The sequence below is a fragment of the Erinaceus europaeus genome, chromosome 11 (assembly GCF_950295315.1).
Source record: "Erinaceus europaeus chromosome 11, mEriEur2.1, whole genome shotgun sequence".
Lineage (NCBI taxonomy): Eukaryota > Metazoa > Chordata > Mammalia > Eulipotyphla > Erinaceidae > Erinaceus > Erinaceus europaeus.
This window is the reverse complement of record NC_080172.1, coordinates 61,556,339-61,581,074: the sequence shown is the minus strand read 5'-3', so window position 1 is coordinate 61,581,074 and position 24,736 is coordinate 61,556,339. Positions and strand designations below refer to the sequence as shown.

The 24,736-nt window shown below is 38.5% G+C and overlaps 1 protein-coding gene across 4 annotated transcripts in view; it reads right to left on the bottom strand.

Moving 5' to 3' along the window:
- CSDE1 (cold shock domain containing E1) overlaps positions 1-24,736 on the bottom strand; it is a 53,488-nt gene that overhangs the window by 14,534 nt on the left and 14,218 nt on the right. The window contains exons 2-13 of one of the 4 annotated variants that reach the window (XM_016193637.2): positions 22,791-23,183; positions 15,146-15,292; positions 12,139-12,337; positions 10,809-10,918; positions 10,316-10,408; positions 9,581-9,678; positions 6,742-6,823; positions 6,216-6,344; positions 5,984-6,109; positions 4,922-5,134; positions 915-1,055; positions 634-798 (exon numbers count right to left, since the gene is read on the bottom strand). In XM_016193637.2, the coding sequence (XP_016049123.1) occupies positions 634-798; positions 915-1,055; positions 4,922-5,134; positions 5,984-6,109; positions 6,216-6,344; positions 6,742-6,823; positions 9,581-9,678; positions 10,316-10,408; positions 10,809-10,918; positions 12,139-12,337; positions 15,146-15,283 (1,494 nt within the window). In that variant the 5' untranslated portion in view covers positions 15,284-15,292; positions 22,791-23,183. Of the gene's footprint in view, positions 1-633; positions 799-914; positions 1,056-4,921; positions 5,135-5,983; positions 6,110-6,215; positions 6,345-6,741; positions 6,824-9,580; positions 9,679-10,315; positions 10,409-10,808; positions 10,919-12,138; positions 12,339-15,145; positions 15,293-22,790; positions 23,184-24,736 lie in introns of those variants that run through there. The other 3 variants (XM_016193638.2, XM_016193639.2, XM_060201834.1) reach the window with 3 other exon arrangements.

The following is a 24,736-nucleotide window of genomic DNA, read 5'->3' as shown; positions in this document are numbered from 1 at the left end:
GGAAAAAAAGAATCCCTTGTCAAACCATATACTTTTTTTTTTAAAAGATTTTATTTATTTATTTATTTATGAAGATAGGAGAGAAAGAGGGAGAAAGGGAGGTAGAGGGAGAGAGGGAGAGAGACCACTATACATCACTGTGGTACATGTGCTGCCGGGGACTGAATTCTTGGACATCATGCTTGAGAATCCAATACTTTATCCACTGTGTCACCTCCTGTACCACCATACACTTACTTTCTACAGCAGCCCTGGAATTTTTCTCATCTGTGCCTCTACTTGAAAAGGACCTTTCCTCATTTATAGTCAACAACTAAGTATCAACTGTGAAACCACCCCTGATCATGCCAACTGAGATGCTGCTTCAGAACTCTATTTATAGAATCATTTTACATTCTATATGGCTTAATGAAGGGAGAATCATCCAGCCCAAGTGACTGTTGAAAAGCAAACAACCTTGCCTTAGATTAATTAACTTACTACCAAAGGCTTTGGGGGTGGGGTGGGGGTATGTTAAACTGCACATTACCATATAGATAGTGATTTTCTTTAAGCACAATAAGAATAAGCAACAGGAGCCTGGGAACAGTGAACAAAGGAACAACAAAAATATTTTAATTATGCAAAACTTACCTTTTCTTTGCCTTTATTTGGGCTAGTGGTTTTAGGATTGGAAAAAGTGGCTTCTTTTTCTACAGTACCCAAGAAACGATGATCTGAGTGAGAGTGGAACGAAACTGTGCCCTTGGGAAGCTTTTTAATCCTAATAGCATGATTTCTTTGGGCAGACAGCATATCCTACAAATGATAAACAAAAGTAACTTTAAACTGAAAAAGGAAACATAAAATTAACCCTCTAAACTGAAAAAGGAAACAAAATTAACCCTCTCATACTTCTCTAAAAAACTACTTACAGGAACCACAGTAAACTCGACCTCATCTGCAATATGGAGCTGGTTTCCATCTAGAATTTCACTGAAGTGAAAAAACATACGAGCATCACGGTCCACACACTTTATGAATCCAAAACCATCTCTCATGGCAGCAATAACACCCTGAAATTCAAACATATTTTCACAGGCTATGAAATATCAAGAAAATACCAAGTATGAAAGCATCAAGTTAAGTTTGGGGCCCGTATCTTCCTAACCTAGTAATAGCTCATTAAATAAAATGTTAACCCCTAACCAACTGTCTTGAGATGCCCAGGGACATTATTCAGAAGAAAAGGTTATTTTAAAATGACATTACATTTAATTCTCAATTCTGTGATCTTAGTAGCATTATGTTTTGTAAAATAAGGTAGTTGATGAGTTAAGCAATTTGTCTAAATTACACACCAAATAAATGGCAGGAATTAGGATTTCAAATGAGAATCAAGCTACATAATGTAACTTGCAGAAAGAAAAATTGTAATAAACTACAACTACAGCCCAGTGCTCGAAACACATACAGCAAAAAACAACTCTCTAGTCTACGTATACCACAGAAAATTCTCTCTTTTTTTTCCCCTCCTTACTAAATTATCAGCTCTACTAAGACATTCTATCAAGAGTAAACTATAGTGGTCTGGGAGGTGGCGCAATGGATAAAGCATTGGATTCTCAAGTATGAGGTCCAGAGTTCAATCCCCAGCAGCACATGTACCAGAGTGTTATCTGGTTCTTTCTCTCCTCCTATCTTTCTCATTAGTAAATAAATAAAATATTAAAAAAAAAAAAAAGAGTAAACTATAGCTCTTGGTAATTTTAACCAGAGCACTGCTCGTTTGTGGTTTTAAGGTGGCATGGCGAATTAAACATGGGATTTTGGAGCTTCAGGCATGAGAGTCTCTTTGCATAGTCATTACGCTATCTACTGCTGCCACACTTAAGTTTTCTACTGAAATAAAATTATCAACCATAATTGCCTTAAGATTTTGCATAAGTATGTATATTATAAAGATTATACTGGAGGGGGGCTGGGTAGAGGCGCAGCAGGTTAAGTGTACATGGTGCAAAGCACAAGGACCAGTGTAAGGATGCTGGTTCAAGCCCCCAGCTCCCCATCTGAAGGGGGTCACTTCACCGGTGGTGAAGCAGGTTTGCAGGTCTTTCTCTCTCCCTCTCTGTCTTCCCCTCCTCTCTCAATTTCTCTCTGTCCTAGCCAACAACGACAGCAGTAACAACAGCAAACAACAAGGGCAACAAAAGGGAAAAATAGCCTCCAGGAGCAGTGGACTCAAAATGCAGGCACCGAGTCCCAGCAATAAATCTGTAGGCCCCCCCAAAAAAAAAAAAAAACACCACACACTGGAGTGAAGGATAACATAATGGTTAGGCAAGGAGACTCTCATGCCTGCAACACTGAGGTCCTAGGCTTAATCCCCCTCACCACACTATCACAAGCCAGAGCTGAACAGTGCTCTGGTAAAAAAAAAAAAAAAAAAAAAAAAAAGAATATGCTAAAACCAGCTTTGAATACAGCAACAATATTCTGACATTTAATCTCAGCTAAATTTTGTTCTGTTTTTGTTGTTGTTCTGACTAGGGCACTGCTCAGCTCAGGTTTTACGGTGTTGCCAGGGATTGAATTTGGGACCTCCAAACCTCAGGCACAAAAATCTATTGCAGAAACATCTGTGCTCTCTCTCCTGCTCCTTGCTAATATTTTCTTAAAGATATTTATTTTATGGAAGTCAGGTGGTAACACAGCGGGTTAAGCGCATGTGGCACGAAGTACAAGGACCAGCCTAAGGATCCTGGTTCAAGGCCCCGGCTTCCCACCTGCAGGGGAGTCACTTCATAGGCGGTGAAGCTGGACTGCAAGTGTCTGTCTTTCTCTCCTGCTGTCTTCCCCTCCTCTCTCCATTTCTCTCTGTCCTATCTAACAATGATGACATCAACAACTACAACAATAAACAAGGACAACAAAAGGGAAAATAAATAAATATTTTTAAAAATTTTAGAAAAATACTTTATTTACTACATACTAGTGTTCCAAACAAAGTAGACAGGACAGAGGGAGATAAGTCAAAGCACTACTCTAACTCTAGTACATGCAGTAGGGATTAATGTCAAAGTCTGAAGCATGAAAAGCTCCAACTAGCCATTTCCCCAGCTGTCCCTTGTTAAATTCCCAAGGGCAATCAAGTTACTCCCTAATGTATTCTGAAATGCAAATTAAAACAGATCATACCTGAGAAGCCTAAATTTTGTTTTAAATTACTCATTTGGGTTCTGAATTTTTTAGTCACTAGTATATTATACGCATAAAAATCAAGTCCAATGACAAAGTTTAGACATCAAAAAAACTTCAAATTTTCATTGACATTATGCTGTGATATACTATAGATGTTATGAGAGGACTAAGTATTAATTACGTTTGAGAAAGTTAATTTGTGAAAATGTAAAACTTGATTGGGAAATGATTTTGGTATCCCCTATTCCTGGACAAGCACCTACTTAAAGGGTCCAATGCTGGCACATCTGGTAGAGTGCAAGGATTTGAGGATGCTAAAGGATCTGGGTTCAAGCTCCTGATCCCCAACTGCAGGGGGAAGCCCTTCATGACTGGTGAATAGTGCTACAGTGTCTCTCCCTCTCCCTGTATCCCTCATCTCTCTCAATTTCTGTATTTTCAAATAAAAGGGGAAAACAAAAAAACAGAAAAAAAATAGCTAGAGGCAATGGATTTGTGATGCAGGCTTAACTAAGCCCAGTGATAACCCTGGTGGCAATAAAAAAAAGGCAGGAAATTTCATAAAGTATAAAACTCCTACTTTTGTTTACATATAAGCAAAAGAAATACATCTTAATTGTTTAATAAGCATATAGATACTTGGTAAAGTCTAATTAACACAAAGATGAACTAGAAATCACATTTCAAAAGACCTTAGATATCATTCTGTCCATAATCCTAAAACTTTTATGTATCCATTTTAAGAGGATTGGCAGAGCTGGATATAAATACCAGAAAGATTAGGAATGTCTGTTCTTTATTACCTTAAGGAAGTTAACTACACAACTGTCTTTAATTTTTTGAAATATTTATTTATTCCCTTTTGTTGCCCTTTTTTTTTTAAATTGTTTCAGTTATTATTGATGTTTTTGTTGTTGGATAGGACAGAGAAAAATGGAGAGAGAAGACAGAGGGGAGAGAGAAACAGACAAACCTGTAGACCTGCTTAACCACTTGTGAAGTGACTCCCCTACAGGTGGGGAGCCGGGGGCTCCAACCGGGATCCTCACACCACTCCTTGCGCTTTGTGCCATGTGTGCTTAACCCGCTGCACTACTGCCCAACTCCCTGTAATTTTTTTTCTACCAGAGGATGGGTGGTAGCACACTGGGTTAAACGCACGTGGCATGAAGCACAAGGAGGGCCTGACCAGTGCAAGGAACCTGGTTCAAACGCCCACCTGTAAGGGGGGGGTTTGGCTTTACAAGTGGTGAAGCAGGGCTGCAGGTGTCTTTCTCTCCCCTTCTCTCTCGATTTCTCTGTCCTATTGAATAACAATGTAATAATGACAACAAAAATGTAAAAAAGATGGTCACCAAAATAAAAAAAAAAAAAAAAAAAAAGATGGTCACCAGGAGCAGTGGATTCGTGGTGCAGGCACCAAGCGATAACCCTGGAAGCAAAAATGTTCTACCTACGGGGGCAAGGTGGCAGCACACTTGGTTGAGTGCACATTACCATGTGCAAGAACTCAGGTTCAAGCCCATTAAGCCCCCCATTTGTGCAGAGGGGGAAGAATGCGCGAAGACATAGGACTACTTCATGAGGTATGAAGCAGCGCTCCAATTATGTGTGTCTCTCCCTTTCCATCTCAGTTTCTATAGTAAGTAAAATATAAATTGAAAATAAATTAATATAATTTCACTGTCAACAATATCCACTTCCTCCAACAGATACTCATGTATTAATTTACAACACTTACCATTTCTCGGGCTTCATTAGTGAACTGAAATGTATTTGATAGAACTTCTATGTTGGTTGCTCGCTCTAATTTGTCACGTCGGTCTGTTGAAATATTAAACCTAACATGGTCACCTTCCAGCAGGGTCACCTTAGATTTTGTATCTTTGTCTCCGAAAGGAAGTTCTTTAGGGATCACAAAGTCAACTTTGATTCGTCCTGGCAATGGGTCACTCTAATGAGAAAGGAAAAAACTATTTTAGGTGGAGAGTTCTCATTCTGCCCAATTATAAACAAGAAAAAAAAAAAAAAGAAAACAGCAAACCCATGTTATTTTTACAAACATTTCCCTGAAAGAAAAAAAGGTATGACAACATAAATCCAATTTGAAAGCTCTATATTTTATGGTCACAAAATAGGGCCATAAATCGAAATGTTGCATAATTGACAGGTTTAAGAAAAAGAATTAGCTTTTGTTTCACATTTCCTCAGCAATTATATTAAGCTCACATGACCCACCCCACAAGCACATACTCAAATTGTAGCTCACTAGAGCTTTTCCAATTTGATTAACATTTTCCCTTCTATGCCCTTTTCATCCATATCCAGTTAAAAACTCAAGTACATGAAGTAAGGGTTTCTCATTCAGCTTAATAATACCTATCCAGGGAGTCGGGTGTAGCGCAGCAGATAAAGCACACGTAGCACAAGCTCAAGGACTGGCTTAAGGATCCCGGTTCGAGCCCCCAGCTCCCCACCTGCAGGGGAGTCCCTTCACAGGCGGTGAAGCAGGTCTGCACATGTCTATCTTTCTCTCCCCCTCTCCATTTCTCTCTGTCCTATCCAACAACGACAGCAATAACAGCAATGATAAACAAGGGCAACAAGAGGGAAAATAAATAAACATATTAAAAAAAAAAAACCTATCCAGAAATATTTAGTTGTTCTACCACATAGCTAACTAAATCAGCCAAATGAAATATAATTTGTTCTAACATTCTGGACACAGTAAAAGAGTAAGCTTCCTGTATGCTTACTCTATTAATGAGGCAAAAGACTAACAAAAACCAAAAAAACTATTTACCTGGCTTTTACTGGATGCTTTTGGGATAACTTTGGTTACAGTTCCTTCAAAATGTTCAATGCTGATATCTTCAAAAATGACAGTTCCTTGAGGCAATAGTCTTACATCTGTTGCAACTTCTTTACCCTAGGATCAGAATATGACATTTTTGTAATTTCAAGAGCTTCTTATATAAGTAATGTACTGTTTATCTTTAAAGGACACCAAATAACAAGTCAGACAAATATCTTACATTTCTGTCCTTGATTGTGAATTCCACATCATCTCCAGGCTGTAAGGCTTCTAAGTCACCCTTAAATTCACTATAGTGAAAGAATATCTCTTTTACAACATCACCTCTTTCAATAAAGCCAAACGCCTCCTAAAATCCAACAAAAACCAAAGAATAACAGGAACATATGAACAATTCAATGTACACAGTTATGACTACAATTTCGTTATCAATGAGTCTTTTCCAAAATTACACAAGTGCTGCAGCCTAGGAGGTTGCACAGTAAAGCATTGGACTCTCAAGTATGAGGCCCATAGTTTGATCCCCAGCATAGCACATGCCAGTATGATGCTCTGGTTCTCTCACCCATCTCTCTTATAAGGAACATATGTAAAAGTGTATCATTATTTATTAAATGGTCCATTAAAAAGTAACCAAGGATAAGATTAATTTTGAAGTTAACAGGCATTTCAATAAGGAAGACAAAATATGCAAGATTTAAGCCTGTCAAAGAAAATACTTGTGCATCAAACTTTATGACATTTACCTTCATGGCACAAACTACTCCCTGGCAGCGGGCTTGTTTCTTTTTCAACAGCATAATGTTACGAGCACTCACAGCACCAGTACTAAAAAGGAATAATAAGACAGGATGGTGGATCAAACAAGGGTGGAAAATTCATTCATTTTGGTTAGGTCCGAGTGTAGAGAAACAATTATCTTGCTTTCAGGAGCCTAGAGGGTTCTGTTATCACCAATAACAAATTTATAGTTTATGACTTCTGATCCTTTTCCCAAACTCCTAAATCAGGCATAACTTTTCTCTAGGTGACTAAAAATATTTGTCTTTATATGAATATAAGACTCTGTACACTCGTTTGTTTTTTTTTTTTCTTTTGCCACCAGAGTTATTGCTGGGGCTTGGTGCCTATATAACAAATCCACAACTCCCAGCAGCCACTATAACCTTTTGTTTTTACTAGCTACATCAGATGGAAATTGAAAGGGGAGTGGTCCGGGACAAGGCACAGTGGATAAAGGGTTGGACTTTAAAGAATGAGGACCCAAGTTCAATCCTTGACAGCAAACACGTACCAGCAGAGTGATGTCTGGTTCTTTCTCATTAATAAATAAAATTTAAAAAAAAAAAAAGAGGGGAGGAGATAATGAGGGAGAAATTAAGATACCTGAAGCTTTGCTTCACTACTCATGAAGCTTCTCCCCTACACCATGCTTTACTCTTATAGACTGAATGTAACTAAAGATAAAAAGTTTTAGAAAGGCCATTCATTAAGAGACACACACACACACACCAGTTGAAGTTGAGCATAGAGGAGCTGGGTGCAAACCCTCATTCCCACCTGTAGGAAGGCTTCAGGAGCAGTGAAGCAGGGCTGCACGTCTCTATCTCCCCCACCCCACTCAATTTCTGTCCTATTAAAAAAAAAAAAACTGCCAGAAGTGTGCCATTGAGCCCCACAGATAACCCTGGTGGTAAGGAAAAATATAAACAAATAAAGATACAGGATAGAGATGAAATCCTAGTAAAGTACTAAATTTAGTAGCTATTTCATTTTTTTCCTGAGTGTACACCTTTAATAGAATGTAGGAATTCTAAGAAAAATTACATTTTAAAAAATGATGTTCATCTTTTGAATTAGACACCATTCTATTATATTGTTTCTATCCCAAGCAGTTATCAATGTAAGTCTTATTTGATTTTTAAATGGCATGTAGAATTGCTGATCCATGTAATTTCCTTATTTCCATATCACATATAACCCTACCATGCTTTCTATTTAAGGATTTTACAGGGACATTGTAAAAGCCCTAATCTGCAGGTAAGGGAAGTAAAAAGGTTTTAGAGCAAGCAGGTTTGAATGTCTATTTAAAAGCTATACAACTTAAGGGTAGGTTAACTGGGGAGAACACACATTATTTTATAATGAATTTTACCAGGCACAGTTGTCTTGAGAATTAATAACTATAAACTAAGCATTTGATAAAATTTTACCAAGCAAAGTTGTCTTGAGAATTAATAACTAAAACTAAGTATTTGATAAAAGTATATGACTCATACAAGGATTTATAAAGCCTTTTTCTTGGGCTGGAGAGATATAATAGTTATGCCAAAGATTTTCATGCCTAAGGCACCAGAGGTCCCAGGTTTAATCCCCAGAACCACTATAAACCAGTAGATCAGTGCCTCTGGTATAAAATAAAGCATCTTTCTTGGTTCCCTTCTCAAACTTAAGCCCAATCTCATATTTTTCTCATTTTCTCTCTCTCATAGAGACTGAAAGGCAGAGACGATAAGACAGAAAATGAGAGAACCCATAGCACCAAAGCTTCCTTTACTACAGTGGGGGCTGGTCTCAAACCTGGGACATGGCAAAGCAGCAAGCACACTACCAAGTGAGGCCCTCTCTTTTCTAATCTCCATTAAACTGAAGTCTTCAAACTGGAACTAATACCCATATTCACAACTCAATCTTATTCTGACAATAATCTTAAAGAGGAAAGGTTTAAAGATAAAAATTCTACCCACATTTTGAGACTTTTGTTGTGAATGATATATTCCCAATACTCTCTAACTTCTTTACACATCTCTCCCACTTCAAAGTAAAATACTAAACTTAAATTATTTTTTTTCAATCTCACTTCTCTACCCAGCTGCCCTTGTCCTATCTGTATCAGATTCTCTTGTAGCATTGGGTATAGACTAGCTCTTCTCTAGTCTCCTGGGCACAGTTCCTATATCTTGATTTTCCCCCAATAATCTAAAATTACTCCATTTAAGTGGTCCAGGAGGTGGCACAGTGGATAAAGCATTGGATTCTCAACCATGAAGTCCCGAGTTCGATACCCGGCAGCACATGTACCAGAGTGATGGCTGGTTCTTTCTCTCCTCCTATCTTTACTATGAATAAATAAATAAATTCTTTAAAAAAGAAAAAAATAAAATAAAATTACTTTTAATTAAATTAATTAAGACACTTCAAAAATTCTTAGAATAAAGCTTGAACTTCACCCCTCATGATTCAGGTAATTTGATCATCCCAAACTTTTGGATATTCCCCCAAATAATTTCTATACACAGAATATTCTTTTCATTCTCACTTCCCTAATGAGTTTACATCTTTTTCTCAAAACTATCTCCGTCACTCTTGCTTTTGGAAAAAATCTACGCTGACCTCTAGTATATCTCCTTCCAAATTCTGACCATATTTTAATTTTTCTATTTTTGACACCCTATAGAAGGTCATCATAGAATAGACTCAAATTCTTACCTGATGAAAAGTTAAACATCCTAAAAGTTTTAAGTTAGGGTTTTAACTCTCATCAAGTTTTAGTGTTTAATCACTTATGGGGAAAAAATAACTTACTGTTTATTGTTATCAATTACAAAGTTAATTTTATCTCCGGTTTCCAGCTGAACATTCCCTTCAACATCTTCAGGGGTGTAAGTCAGATAAAAAACTTCCTGTGGATTAATAAGTTATTATTACTACATTGGCAAGATGTGTACTACTGCATACTTTTGACTACTTACTTAAAATACCTCAACCTGGATGTTAAGCCAAATTTCTTAAAACTGAATGCTTTATGGCAAGTTGTTTTATTCATATAAACACACACTTCCCCTCCATGATGCTGATGACTTCTGCGAGTCCACAGCTGAGCAGCAATCCAACTTCAAAAAGCTTACACATGTGGAATCATTTGCCCAGAGACTGTAGTCACATTTCAAAATAAATAAATAAATCCTATTTTTATATAAGGTATTCCAAACAAAAAAGATGGAGTTAGTGTTTAAAAGGAACCAGAAATAAGATCCCCGCCCATAGCGGCCTCCCCCCCCCCCCCCCCCGTGAATAAAAGGTGCATTTTACCTTTAATGTTCTAACTAAGGTCACACTTGGGCAAACTAAGACACTTGGAAGTCCCATGGATTAAAAAAAAAATTTTTTTTTATTATGCTGCACTCAAAGTCTCTTAGAAATAAAATTTTAAATTGATTTTATCAACTGCAGCTTACATTTTCTATTTTGAATTTTAAAGTACGATTATAGATCACACGGTGGATCAGGCAAAGGTTTAAGAAAAATACACAAGTTTACCCCATTACGTTCGTAGCATACACTCCCTGTTGGACTCTGACCCGGGGCAGCTGGAGATTTACTCTCTAAGTTGTGAGGAACAGCGCACACAACCTACCAGTCAAAAAAAAAAAAAATTTCCATTGCTAATCATTTCAGGAGCAGCACTGTGCAATATAAACTGAATTTAATATCCTCTATACTATACATAGGGATGCATTTTAGTATGATCCACAAGAGGATGTCATGCTGCCAAGTTTTAAACTTACAGTACATAAACTGACTGTAAGTGTAGACTTACGGTTCTATGTGAAAAACCCAAATTAAGTCTTGACCACATTTAAATTCCAGGTCAAGAAATGCCAGTGCTTTTGATATAATTTTAAAATAGTCTTTATATATTATAAAGCTCTCTTGCGTGCAAACTTGGAGATGAGGGTAATATTCCTTTTCTAATGTGAAAGATATGCAAATGCAGGGCCCTAAGAAGATACAAAGCAGCAAAATCACTAACTTGTCCATTAATTCGTTCTTCGGGGAGGATTTCTTGCTTTATCTTCACCAGTTTAATAGCAATAGGTTTCCCAGTCCTCCGGTCAGATGATACTTCAAATTCAACATCATCTAAAATAGAAAAAGTGCTATGTTTGGACTAGTTTTGGCAAAACAGCATTTTACTTTCAAGCTAAACTTAATGTAGCATTTGAGTTGCCTTAGACAAATGATTCTCAAAGTGTGGTCTCTGGACCAGAAGCAGCAACATCACCAGGGAGCTTAGAAGAAATTCGAAATCTTCGGTCCCATTCCAGACCTATTCAAAGACAAACTCTGAGGATAAAGTTCAGAAATCTGTGTTCTAATAAGCTTTTCAAAATACAGTTTCACAACCCACCACTTTAGACTAAGATGGTCTTATTTTAATTTTCATGACATACACTTATTACAAATCAGATAAGATAATAAACTTTTTTCAAGCCCTATACTTGAAGTTACTCTTTTCTAAAATAAGGACTAAACAAAAATAATGTTCTTATGGAGCTTAGAGTAGTTGGCACTCCATATTTGCTACTACTCTAATTTTGCCTTCAAATACAATTTTTTAAAAAGAGAGTAACTTCAGATCTTTAAGAGATAAACATTTTAATATGTGAAAGTGATTTCTATGGCGAGAGCCATAATAAATTTTGAGTCTAAGCTGGTGACATTTTTCTCCAACAATACTAAAACAGGGGCGGGGGTAGATAACATAATGGTTATGTAAAGACACTCATGTTTGAGGCTCTAAAGGTCTAGGTTTCCCCCCACACCACTATAAGCCAGAGCTGAGCAGTGCTCTGGTAAAAAACAAAACACTAAAACAGTACCTGGTACAATGATAACTAATATTTAAAAGTCTAAAATGTTGAGGGTAGTAAGTGAAGATTAACATGAACAAGGGTCCAGGTTCAGACAGTGGTGCACAGTTTACAAACTTGCAGATCTCTCCTACTGTCTGCCTCACTCTATAAATAAGATGTTTATTTATTGCATATTGTTGAAATCTCAAATGTAGCTAAATAATTATTAGGAGGATAACCAATCTTTTAAGTTACCTATTTAAAAACATTTGAGGGGAATTACAGAATTTTTATGGTGAATGTTATGACACATATGTGTGGGTGGGGTATAGAGTCATACCTCTGGAACTATTTAATTTTGTAAACACTGTTAAATCACTAAGTGAAACAATAGATTTCTCACACATTTAAGTTCTGCAGGCTGCTGTAGGACAAAATTCTAGTAGTAAACTGATATTCAAGAGAAATTTGTCGTTACTTTTTTAAAAAAGAGAACTGACAGATTACCTCCTACTTTTAAGTCCTGCAGATTGCCATTATACTGTGAACAGTGGAAGAAAAGTCTAGCTTGACGTTCTGAACACTGAATAAATCCATAAGAGGTTAGCAGTTTTTCAATAACCCCAGTTTCACGCAGTGCTGCTGAAGTACCATTGGGGTACCCATTGTGTCCATTGTTGTGGAGAAGGTTTGGATCAAAGCTCATCTGTTTTAAAAGGAAAAAGAACTCAATATATACAAATATGCATATATATAGATCTGCATGTACATGACCATCACAACATAAACTAGGTCTCATCAATGGAGCTATAAATCTTTAACCTAAAAAGGTAAAATAGTTAATAAAGGTAATAGGAAGAGAATGGACCTTATCACTGAAATGCTAATTTAGCTAATAAAACATTTCTGAGGGAATCATTTAGATTATTTTTTGGCAACTTCTCCCACTATGATAGAATTTTCACTTACTAGACAAACAGAACTTTAAGTTTAATTTTCACTTTAAGAGACATTATGTAAAAGTTACCTTTATGTTAACTTTAAATTACTAAACCAACAGTCTCAGAACAAAAAGTAACTAATATTTAAGAGGCAGAAACCCAAATTATCAAGACTTCCTTAAGAAATCTCACAGCTGTTTGTTTATTTCATAAGTCATGCATCTTGTGTTAAACAAAAAGAAACTTTCTCTGTAACTTGTTTCAAGTTTGAAAATAGTAAAAACCTGCTTAGCTCCTTTAACTGAAGGCAAGCCAAGAGTTCTAGGGCAGGCAAAATAGCTTCTTCAGTGTGCTACTCTACCATGTGTGCTACCCAGATTCAAGCCTGGCCCCACACCGAACAAAAGTAGTGTGTCTCTCCCGCCCCACCTGCTCTCCCGTTTTTCTATTGTATAAAGGGCTGGGAGGTAGCTCACTTGGCTGTATACTATATATATGTGTACACCTGGTACCACAAGGAAGTACCAAGGACAGATGAATGTTCCACAAATTGTATAGTAGTGATGTGGTATCCTTTCTGTCTTTCTAAATGAAAATTACAAAGCTGGACCGAGGAGGCTGCTCAGTAATGCTTTAGCCCTGGTACCATATTAAAAAATAATAATAAAATAAATCTGTAATTGATTCACTATAATAGTAACATCTTTACAATTTTAGATGCTTTCATTTGAAAACCTAACTTAAAAAAGCAATTTTGTAATTAATGTGTTTATCAGATAAAAAAAAAAAATCATGAAGTAGATAGGACTGAGGAGACAGAGAAGCAGTAGTACATAGGATTTGCATGCACTCGTTCCCAGGCTTAACCCCACCTTTGCTGCCACCAATAGACAGAGCTAAGATCTTCTGGTCAAAAACTAAATCGTGGGGGAATCGGGCGGTAGCGCAGTGGGTTAAGTGCATGTGATGCAAGGCGCAAGGACCAGCATAAGGATCCCAGTTCAAGACCCCCGACACTTGCAGGGGAATCACTTCACAGGTGGGGAAGTAGGTCTGCAGGTGTCTACTTTCTCTTCCCCTGCCTTCCCATCCTCTCTCCATTTCTCTCTGTCCTGTAACAACGATGACATCAATTAACAACAACAATTTTAACTACAACAATAAAAAACAAGGGCAACAAAAGGGAAAATAAATATAAAAAATTAAAAACTAAATTGTAGATATTGCACCAAAGTAAAAGACGCTGGGGTCGGTAGGGAGAGTTCAGGTCCTGGAACAGGATGGCAGATGACCCAGTGGGGGTTGTACTGTTATGTGGAAAAATAAGAAATGTTATGTATGTGCAAACTATTGTATTTACTGTCGACTGTAAAACATTAATCCCCCAATAAAGAAATAAAAAAGAAACAGAACTAAATTATGGAAAGATAAACCCAATGAGGAATAGCCAAATAATGTGTAGGGTCGCCAAAGCATGTAAATCAAAGCCATCAAATTTGTAGATGGTTAATTCTCCTTCATACAAAATAAATATTTGGCATGCATTAATTCATTTAGCTTTTACAAAAATATCCCAGAAAAGCCTACTTGTAGGACAGGGGTAGACAGCATAACGGTTATGCAAACAGACTCTCATGTCTGAGGCTCCAGAGTCCCAGGTTCAATCCCCTGCACCACTGTAAGAGCTGAGCAGGGCTCTGGTAGAAAAAAAAAAAAAAAAGGAAAAAGCCTACTTGTACAACCCAAATTAGGATTTAAATCTTAAATTACCTAATGACCTAGTTAAAACAGACAGAGAATTTGTGGACAGAGCTTAAAATACTCCAGTTCTAACAGCTCACAAGGTGATATGCACAGTGGTAGGCCACAAGATTGATTCCCAGAGGGCCCAGATTCAACCCCCCAGTTCCAACGTATGCCAGATCTGAGCAGTGCTCTGATCTTTCTAAAACAAAAACTCATGGGGCTGAGTAGGAGCTCATCCAGTAGAGCACACATTACCATGTACAAGAACCTGCAAGTCCCCCATTTGCACAGGTGGAAAATAATCACAAGTGAGAGAGCAGCGCTATAGAAATATCTGTGAGGGGAAAAAAAAAAAGATTCCCATGAATGGTGGAACTGTGCAGTCACTATGCCCTAAGATAACCCAGGTGGCAACATACCTGGTTGAGTGCATGTGTTACAATGTGTAAGGACTTGGGTTCAAACCCCCAGTCCCCACCTGCAGAGGGAAAGTTTTGTGAGTGATGTAGCAATGTTGCAGGTGTCTGTCTCTCTCCTTCCCTATCATAGCCCTTACCTCTAGATTTGTGGCTGCCTCTATCCAGTAAAGACAGAAAGAATTAAAAAGATTAGGAACTTTGAACATGCTTATCATCACCAATCACCATTTTCAAAAGAAATTAAGTATCAGGGTATTAAAAAAAGATTCGATTCAAGGTGAAAGAGTTGTTTAGGTAAGTTAGAAAGTTAGTTTGCAGGCTATTTCAGTCAATCTAAGCAGTTAACTCATTCATGCTTTTAACATGACACACAAAAAAAAACCTGGGATAACCACTTCCTTGACTTACAGATCTCTGGTAAGTGGGGATCCTCTTTTGTTTTTTAGTCCAAGATGAGGTAGATGTTGAAGATAAAGGTAAAGAAAGTGAAGTAGGGGCAGCAGGAGAGGGATGAGGATCTGATGACACAGTAAAAGCGTTCTCCATCTCAAATAGCTGTGATAATATAGTACAATCTTTATAAACTATGATCAGTAACAATTTAACACACTTTGACAACATATCATTATGGAACTATCACTAGGTCAAAATATAATTCATCTGGGGCCAGGTGGTGGCATACCTGGTTGAGCGCACATATTACAACGTACAAGGACCCAGGTTTGAGCCCCTGGTCCCCACCTGCAGGGGGAAAGCTTCACAAGTGGTGAAGCAGGGCTGCAGGTGTCTCTCTGTCTCTCTCCCTCTCTATCTCCCCCTTCCCTCTCAATTTCTGACTATCTCTATCCAACAAATAGACTAAAAATTTTTTTTAATATTATAATTCATCTAATAAAATTTCTATAGAAATTATAGGATTGGGAATCAGGTGGTAGCGCAGCAGGTTAAGCACAGGTGGCACAAAGTGCAAGGACTGGCGTAAGGATCCTAGTTCGAGTCCCCGGCTCCCCACCTGCAGGGGAGTCGCTTCATAAGCGGTGAAGCAGATCTGCAGGTGTCTTTTTCTTCCCCATCTTCCCCTCCTCTCTCCATTTCTCTGTCCTATCCAACAATAATGACATCAATAATAACTACAACAATAAAAAAAAGGGGCAACAAAATGGAATGTTAAAAAATTTTTTAAGTGAAATCATAGGATTAACATTAAAAAAAAATAAAACTAGGGAGTCAGGCGGTAGTGCAGCGGGTCACAGGCGGTGAAGCAAGTCTGCAGGTGTCTATCTTTCTCTCCCCCTCTATCTTCCCTCCTTTCTGTATTTCTTTATGTCCTATCCAACAACGACATCAATAACAGCAACAACTACAACAACAATAAAAAAACAAGGGCAACAAAAAATAATCAAACTAAAAAAAGTCTAACTACAATGTTAATTCCTAAGTCCTTGTATACCCCCTAATTAATAGCTATAATTTGGAAAATATCTTTAGAACTCTGGAGAGTGGAGTATGCCAATTCAGATGTTGTATCTTTTGAATACCTTAACAGTATTAATGCTTTTAACAGTATTCAGCAGTCTAAATCATACCTTTCTAAAGTAGAGTACAACTACACCAAAGCAAGGACACTCTGAGGATAAAGAAAGGGATGGAAGGGGGAGGAGAGGTGTTTTGGGTACACGATAGTAGAAAAGGATCTAAATTGGGGGTGAGAATGTTTTGCAGACACCTATCATGGGGAGATAAGGAAATGCACCCACATGTGAACTGTAATGTACATCATTAAAACCCCCTCATAAAAAAGTAAAATAAATAAAATAGGATAATGCAATGGGGGGGTGGAAATGTTAGTGTAACTCAACTATACCCACAAATAAGTGTTTCAAAGATTCCTACAGAAGAATCTTAGAAGAGAGTGGAGGGTAGATAGCATAATGGTTATTCAAGCAGACTCTCATGCCTGAGGCTCCAATGTCCCAGAGGTTCAATCCCCCATACCACCATAACCAGAGCTGAACAGTGGTCTGGCAAAATGAAAGAAAAAAAAGAATCTTAGAAGGTATTAACAGTATGAGTGATGACACTTCTATCAGCTCTTTAGCCTCTACAATAAGGCTCATGATCATGTAATAATACCTAAAATGTCTGTCAAAGTATCAATATCAAAACTATGATAAGGGCCGTGTGATTTCTGGCTGTCTATCCAATAAAGATTAAAAAAAAAAAAAAAAAAAAGATTGCATGGCAAGAAAATCAAAACTATAGACTTGTAATAGCAGTGGTCCAGGGGGGAAGCAGTGAGCACAGCACTAGAATCTCGACCATAAGATTCAGAATCCAATCCATGGTATATCACATGTGCCAGAGTGATGCCGGTTCCCTCTCATTAATAAATATGGGATGATCTCACTCTCAGGCCGAAGTTAAAAAACAAGATTAGAAAAGAAAACACAAGTCGAACCTGAAATGGAATTGGAGTATTACACCAAAGTAAAAGACTCTGGGGTGGGTGGGTTGGTGGGGAGAATACAGGTCCATGAAAGATGATGAATGACGTATTGGGGGCTGTATTGTTAAATGGGAATCTGGGGAATGTTATGCATGTAAAAAATAAATAAATCTTGGGGCCAGGCGGTGGTACACCTGGTTAAATGCACACTCTATAGTGCGCAAGGACTCTGGTTCATAAATAAATAAATCTGTAAAAAAACAAGCAAACACTTATAAAGTATACAGACTTACTTGTGAAGGTGCTATGTTTATTCTATTTCTATTTTTACAATGTTGCACATTTCTTCTATTTTTAAAGTTATTTATTTTAATTAAAGAGATAAATAGGTAGACACCAAAGCACTGCTCAGCTCTGGGTTGTGGTGGTGATGGTGAGTGAACCTGAAAGCCTCAGGCATGAAAGTCTTTTATTTATTTTTATTCTCCTTTGTTGCCCTTTTTTTTTTTTTTTTATTGTACTTATTGTTGTTACTGATGTCGTTGTTGGATAGGACAGAGAGAAATGGGGAGAGGAGGGGGAAGATGGGAGGAGAGAAAGAGAGGTACCTGCAGACCTGCTTCACTGCTTGTGAAGCGACTCCCCTGCAGATGGGGAGCTGGGAGGCTTGAACTGGGATCCTTACGCCAGTCCTTGTACTTTGCGCCACCTGCCCTTAACCCACTGCGCTTCCACCCAACTCCCATGAAAGTCTTTTGGATAACCTTTGTCCACATATTTCATCTTTGATCTCTTTACTTATATTACTAAGTTTTGTAATGCCAAGAAATAGCCACAGTATAACCATGCAACTTATATATGCATGTACATATTGACTGTACATACTTATTAAACAAAAAGTACTTCTATGTTAACTTCATGTCAAAAAACTGAAATGAGTAAGCCTTAGTCGGAGAGACAGCAAAATGATTACGCAAGACTTTCATGCTTGAGGCTCTAAGGTCCCAGGTCCAATCTCCAGCATAACCATAAATCAGAACTACGTAGGGACAGAGTGAAAACCAAACCAAACCAAAAAAAACACCACCCACTCTGGGAGTAGGCCTAGTTGTTAAAACTCAGGACCAGACAAGCATGAGTTACTGAGTTCCAGCCCTGGCACTGAATATGTCAGAGTGGTGTGATGGTTCTTTATCCTCGCTTGTAAGTAAATAAATCTTTAAAAAATAAACTTTGCATAAATAATTTCAATTTCAGAAGTGGCACAGTATGTAAAACAATGGACTCAAACACAAGGCCCTGGGTTCAACCCTCAGAATCACACATTTTTTTTAGAGATTTAAAAAAAAAATTAATATTTATTTCGCTGGTTGCCCTTGTTTTATTGTTATAATTATTGTTGTTGTTATTGATGTCATTGTTGGATAGGACAGAGAGAAATGAAGAGAGGAGGGGAAGACAGAGAGAGGGAGAGAAACAGAGGTACCTGTAGACCTGCTTCACTGCTTGTGAAGCGACTCCCCTGCAGGTGGGGAGCCGGGGGCTTGAACAGGGAAACTCATGCCAGTCCTTGCGCTTTGTGCCATGTGTGCTTAAACCACTGCACTACTGCCGACTCCCAGAATCATACATTTTAGAGTGATGCTCTGGTATGCTCTCCCCACCATTAATAAATTTTTCATAAAACTAAGGAAAGTTTTAATGTTCAATCCTTTATCCTTCAAAGACAAAGCTGTGCTTATCTAACCAACAAAATAGCTAAATCGAAAAATAAAGATAGGAATATTCAGAAAAACAAAATGGTGTAATAATCTTAAAACTGAGTGACAATGTTTCTGGAACACAACTATTTTGCTAAACTGGTATCAATGTAACTTTCAATTAAGGACTCATTCTGCTACAAGATAAGGTTATTAATCTGTTTAAAGGCCTTAACTACATCAGAAATTATGAAAGCTTTGTAAAACAAATTAGGAATTTCCTATTTTTATTTCTTTTTATTTATTTATTTCCTTCTGTTGCCCTTGTTTTATTGTTGTAGTTATTATTGCTGTCGTCATTGTTGGATAGGACAGAGAGAAATGGAGAGAGGAGGGGAAAACAGAGGGGGAGAGAAAGATAGACACCTGAAGACGTGCTTCACTGCCCGTGAAGTGACTCCCCTGAAGGTGGGGAGCCAGGGGCTCGAACCGGGATCCTTACACCGAGTTTCTCTTGTACATGCGCTGCTGGGGATTGAACTCAGGACCTCATGCTTGAGAGTCTAGTGACTTAGCCACTGTGCCACCTCCCGGACCACTTAATTTCTTTTGTTTACTTCTTTTTTCCTCCCCTTTTTAAATCAGGGAACTGCTCAACTCCAAGGCCCCACCCTAGACTCAATTCCTGATTATCACCATAAACCAGAGTTGAGCAGTGCTCTGATTTCAAAAGAAAATATAAAAACTGAACACTTCAGATGAAAAACCATTTTAAATGATACCAACTCCTACAAATAATCACTACCTGGCATACCATAATAGCATTATTTTCTCAATTTCTGATTACCATCCAATAAACACAACAGATTTCTTGTATATGTGTATATATATATGGCCTCTAGGGTTATTGCTGGGTTTGGTGCTGACACTACAAATCCACTCACTACTCCTGGTGGCCATTTTTTCCCTGATTGTTGTCAGATAAGACAGAGAAACCCACAGAGGAGAGGAAGACAGAGCGAGGAGAGAAAGATAAACACCTGCAGACCTGCTTCACAATTTGTGAAGCCAGGGGTTCAAACAGAGATCCTTGAACTAGACCCTGGCTTTGCACTATGTGCACTTAACCTGGTGTGCTTAACCCCTCCTAAGCTATACTTTAACTGCAACAAATACTCATACCTGAAATTCCCTAATACAAACAAAGACGTCCTGTTCCAACAATGGGATAAGAGATAAAGTCTTACTCTAACCTCCTTGTCCCATTCATTTAGTTACCAAGTCCTGTTACTTGTATCATTGTCTACCTCTTTCTCTGGCTTTAACCTAGCTTAGTTTTCCTTATACTCTAATTCACTGCTCTTAACAGCTTTTTACAATCACTAGCCTATCTCTCTTTTGTTACGTATTTTATTATTTAATTAACATTATGGAGAAGCCAGAGCACCACTCAAGCACATGTAGTGCCAGAGATTGAACTAGAAGCCTTAGGCATATAAATTCTGTGTTTTAACAGTTAAACTACTACTCCTCCCCACAAAATCTGGTTATCTGAAACAGTAACACTATCCTAGCTTTTCTGAAATACAAAACCTTAAGGATTAGAACAGGGAAGATACAGCATAATTATGCAAAAATACTTTTCTGCCTGAGGTTATAGGTTCCAGATTTAATCCCCAGTCCACTAAAACCCAGAGGATGAGCAGTCTGGTAAAATAATAATAAAATTTTGTAAAGATTCATGAAGACCTTACTTACTGGAGTACAATGGACACTATCTGAAATCCTACCATCTAAATAATGTAGACGGAGTTGTTCTTTTTAAGAGAGCAACAGATCAAAAGATGGCAGTACATATTACTATCAACCTGTGTGAAGTTGTCCAAGTGATGGCTCATATGGTAAAGCACACATGTGGAAGGAACCAGGTTTAAGCCCCCATGTCATCGTGCACGGGGGGGAGCTTCACCAGTGTAACAATGCTGATTTCTCTCCTCTCTCTCTCACACATTCTATTAAGGGGCAAAAAAGCAATTGGAGTGTGGGGGGAGCAAGGTGGTGGTACACCAGGTTAAATGTATACACCACAGTGCACAAGCACCCTGCTTCAAGCCCCTGGACCCCACCTGCAGGGGGAAAGCTTCATAAATGAAGCAAGGCTGCAGGTGTCTGTCTCTCCCTCCCCTCAATTCTGTCTCTACTTAATCATAAAATTTTTTTTTAAAAAAAGTAACCAGGAAACAATGGTGGAGTCCTGAACCAAGCCTTGGTGATAACTGGTGGCATAAATAATTGAATCTGTAGGCGGGGAAAAAAAACCCAACTTGGACAATAAATGCTGTCTACTGTCTGACAATAAATTAATCTACTGTTGATATAGTAACAATTGAGAATTAAGTGGGTTACAATTAAAAACAATTGGGGCCTAGGAAGTGGCATAGTGAATAAAGCCTTGGACTCTCAAGCATAAGGTTCCAAGTTCAATCCCTGGCACCCCATATCCTAGAGTGAAATTCTGGTCTTCTCTCCCATTAACAAAAAAATAAGTCTTTTAAAAGGTAAAAGATCAGGGGGCTGGGTGGTGGTGAATCGGGTTAAGTGCACACAGTATAAAATGCAATGATCCTGGTTCCAGTCCCAGGCTCCTCACCTGTAGGGAAATTACTTCACAAGTAGTGAAGCAGGTCTGCAGGTATCTGTGTTTCTCTCTCCCTATCTACCCCTTCTCTCTCAATTTATCTGTCCTATCCAACAAAATAGATAAAAATGGCAATCATGAGCAGTGGATTCACAGTGCTGACACCGAGCCCCAATAAGAAGCTTGGAAGTTAAAAAAAAAAAAAAAAAAAAAGCAAAAGCAGTTCGAGCCCCCAGCTCCCCACCTGCAGGGGAGTCACTTCACAAGTGGTGAAGCAGGTCTGCAGGTGTCTCTCTCTTCCCGTCTCCCCCTCCTCTCCTATTTCTCTGTCTTATCCAATAACAACTACACCAATAAAACAACAAGGACAAAAGGGGAATAAATTAATTAAAGATCAGGTTGTGGCACTCCCGGTGAAGGGTACATGCTACAATGTGCAGATCCAAGCCCATCCCCTACCTGTGGGGGAGATGCTTCATGAGTGGTGAAGCAATGCTACGGGTTTCTATCTTCTCTTTCCCTCTCAGTCTCTGTATATATCCAAAAAAATGATAATTTAAAAAAATTTAAGTGGTCTAGGAGGTGGTGTAGTCAGTAAGTGCCAGACTCTTAAGCTTGAGATGTAAAGTTCAATCCCTGACATTGCATGTGACAGAGTGATGCTCTGCTTCTCTTTCATTAGTAAAAAATTTTTTCCCTCCAGGGTTATTGCTGGGGCTATGTGCCTACACTATGAATCCACTGTTCCTGGAGGCCATCTTTTCCCCGTTGTTGTATAGGACAGAGAGAAACTAAGAGAAGATGGGGAAGACAAAGGGGGAGAGAGACACCTGCAGACCTGCTTCATCGCTTGTGAAGCGACCTCCCCACCTGCCCCACAGGTGCGGAGCCAGGGGCTTGAACTGGGATCCTTACGTAGTTCCTTGCACTTTACACTGTGTGTGCTTAACCCAGTGGGCTACCATCCCTTCATTAATAAATCTTAAGCTGATGCTTGTTAATAGAACTAAAAACGAGGCCAGGTGGCTTTGCACCCACTTAAGTGCACACATTACCATGTGCAAGGACCTGAGTTCGAGCCCCCACTTCCCACCTATAGGGCGGACTTTACAAGTGGTAGAGCAGATCTTGCTGGTGTCTAGCTTTATCTTCCCACTCTTCTCACTCTGTCAAATAAAATAAAATAAAGGGAATTAAGTGGCTGCTGGGTGTAATTTCATAGTGCTGGCAATAACCGTGGTGGTAAAAAGAAAAAGACTAAAAACCTACCTCGCAGTGATAATCAAATATTGCACTTTCAGTAGTATTTGCTGATTATTCTTTTTCAGCACACGTTTCAAAGGATGAAAGTTGCTAGTATTAAAAAAAAAAAAAAGAGCGAGAGAAAATGATCTATCAAGCTAATAAAGAATACAACTGCTGCTGCACCGGGCAATCTCACAGCACAGCACTGAAGAAAACAAAGACTACTAGCAGCGTTGGGAAGTGCTCTTTCAAAGCTGTTGAGTAGGCACAAACTTCTTGTTTCAGATCAAGTGTTGTGTCTTCAACTTAAGTGTACTCTTCTTTGGTCTTGTTGGTTGTTTCGAGGTTTGTTCCTTGCCTGATCTGAACTTGAAGCAGCAGTTTCAGGTGGTAAAGTCTGTTCTGTTACACTTCATACTGGAAAGAAAAAGAATGAGCACAGTAAGTGACATAAAAAGATGAGGGCCAGACAGTGGGTGGAGGAACAAGCTCATTTTATTAATTTGGAATCGATGATCAAGTAATTGCAATAAAACAAGAAACATTCTAATTTAATGTTATCTGGGTAATCTCTCAAGTGCTAGTGGATACCCCTTTTGATAACACACTAAAAACATAAAGTTAGGTCCAGGAGGTGGTCCAATGAATAAAGCACTATAGAAAGCATGAGGTCCAGAGCTCAATCCCTGATATCACATGTACCAGAGTGATGCTCTTGCTGTCTCTCTCCCCCCTCACATTAATAAACTGATTAAGATGAGCAGCCTGGGAAGTAGCACCAGATGTAGGGTGCTGGACTCTCAAGCATGAGGACCTGAGTTCGATCCCCAGCACCACATGTGCCAGAGTGAAGTCCTTGTTCTCTCTCATATTAATAACTTTTTAAAAAATAAAACCCCCAATTATATCAAAACTTGAATTTCTTTATAAGCTTGCTGAGAATTACACATTGAGACTATAGGACAAAGTTGCAAAAATCTGTTCGGCCTTAGTATCTGGGTGCCTATGTCACATACTAACACTATTCATTCACCACTGTATATGCATCACAGCAATACAGTGAATATATTTTGAGAAGGTTTAAAAGATAGGATTAGAGATTAAACTGAATAGGCAGATTTTTAAGAACTATTAATGAGAGAAAAGAATACAGAAGGATGGATGTAGAAAGCACAATGGCTATGTAAAGAGACTGCAAAGAGACTAATACTTGAGGCTCTGAAGTCCCAGGTTCAATCCCCCCAACCATAAACCAGAGCTAAACAATGCTGTTTAAATGGGGGGTGAGGAGTCAGGCGGTAGCGTAGTGGGTTTGAGCCCCTGGTTCCCCACCTGCAGGGGAGTCCCTTCACAGATGGTGAAGCAGGTCTGCAGGTGTCTTTCTCTCCTCTCTCTTTCCCTCCTCTTTCCATTTCCCTCTGTCCCATCTAACAACCACAACAATAACTACAACAACAATGAAAAACAACAAGGGCAACAAAGGGAAAATAAATATTTTTTTAATGTAGTGTTTTTATCCACTGTGACACCTTCTGGGCCACAAAAATAGACCATTTATTTGTTTCAAATGAAAGAGATACACAGAAACCACAGCACTGCTCAGCTCTGATTTATAGTGGTGCTGGGAATTGAACCTGGGACCTCAGAGCCTCAGGCATCAAAACCTTTTGCATAACCACTATGGCATCACTCCAGCCCACTTGGCAGATTTTTAATCTTTTTAAGGAAAACAAACATTCTAGACATGAACTATTACACAAGTCAAGTCAGAGCAAGTCTAGATTCTGGAAAATGGGAAATATGTATTAATTTCCTTTGCCTGGCATCTAGTGAGGTTTTAAAAGTGCAAATGACTATGGCAACAGTGTTGCCTGTTTCAAAAGAATCAATAGGCTAGCTGAGCAGAACAGAGGTATTAGTTAGGATGAAATGGAATGGATATGTGGAGACAGTGTACCACTAGATGTAGG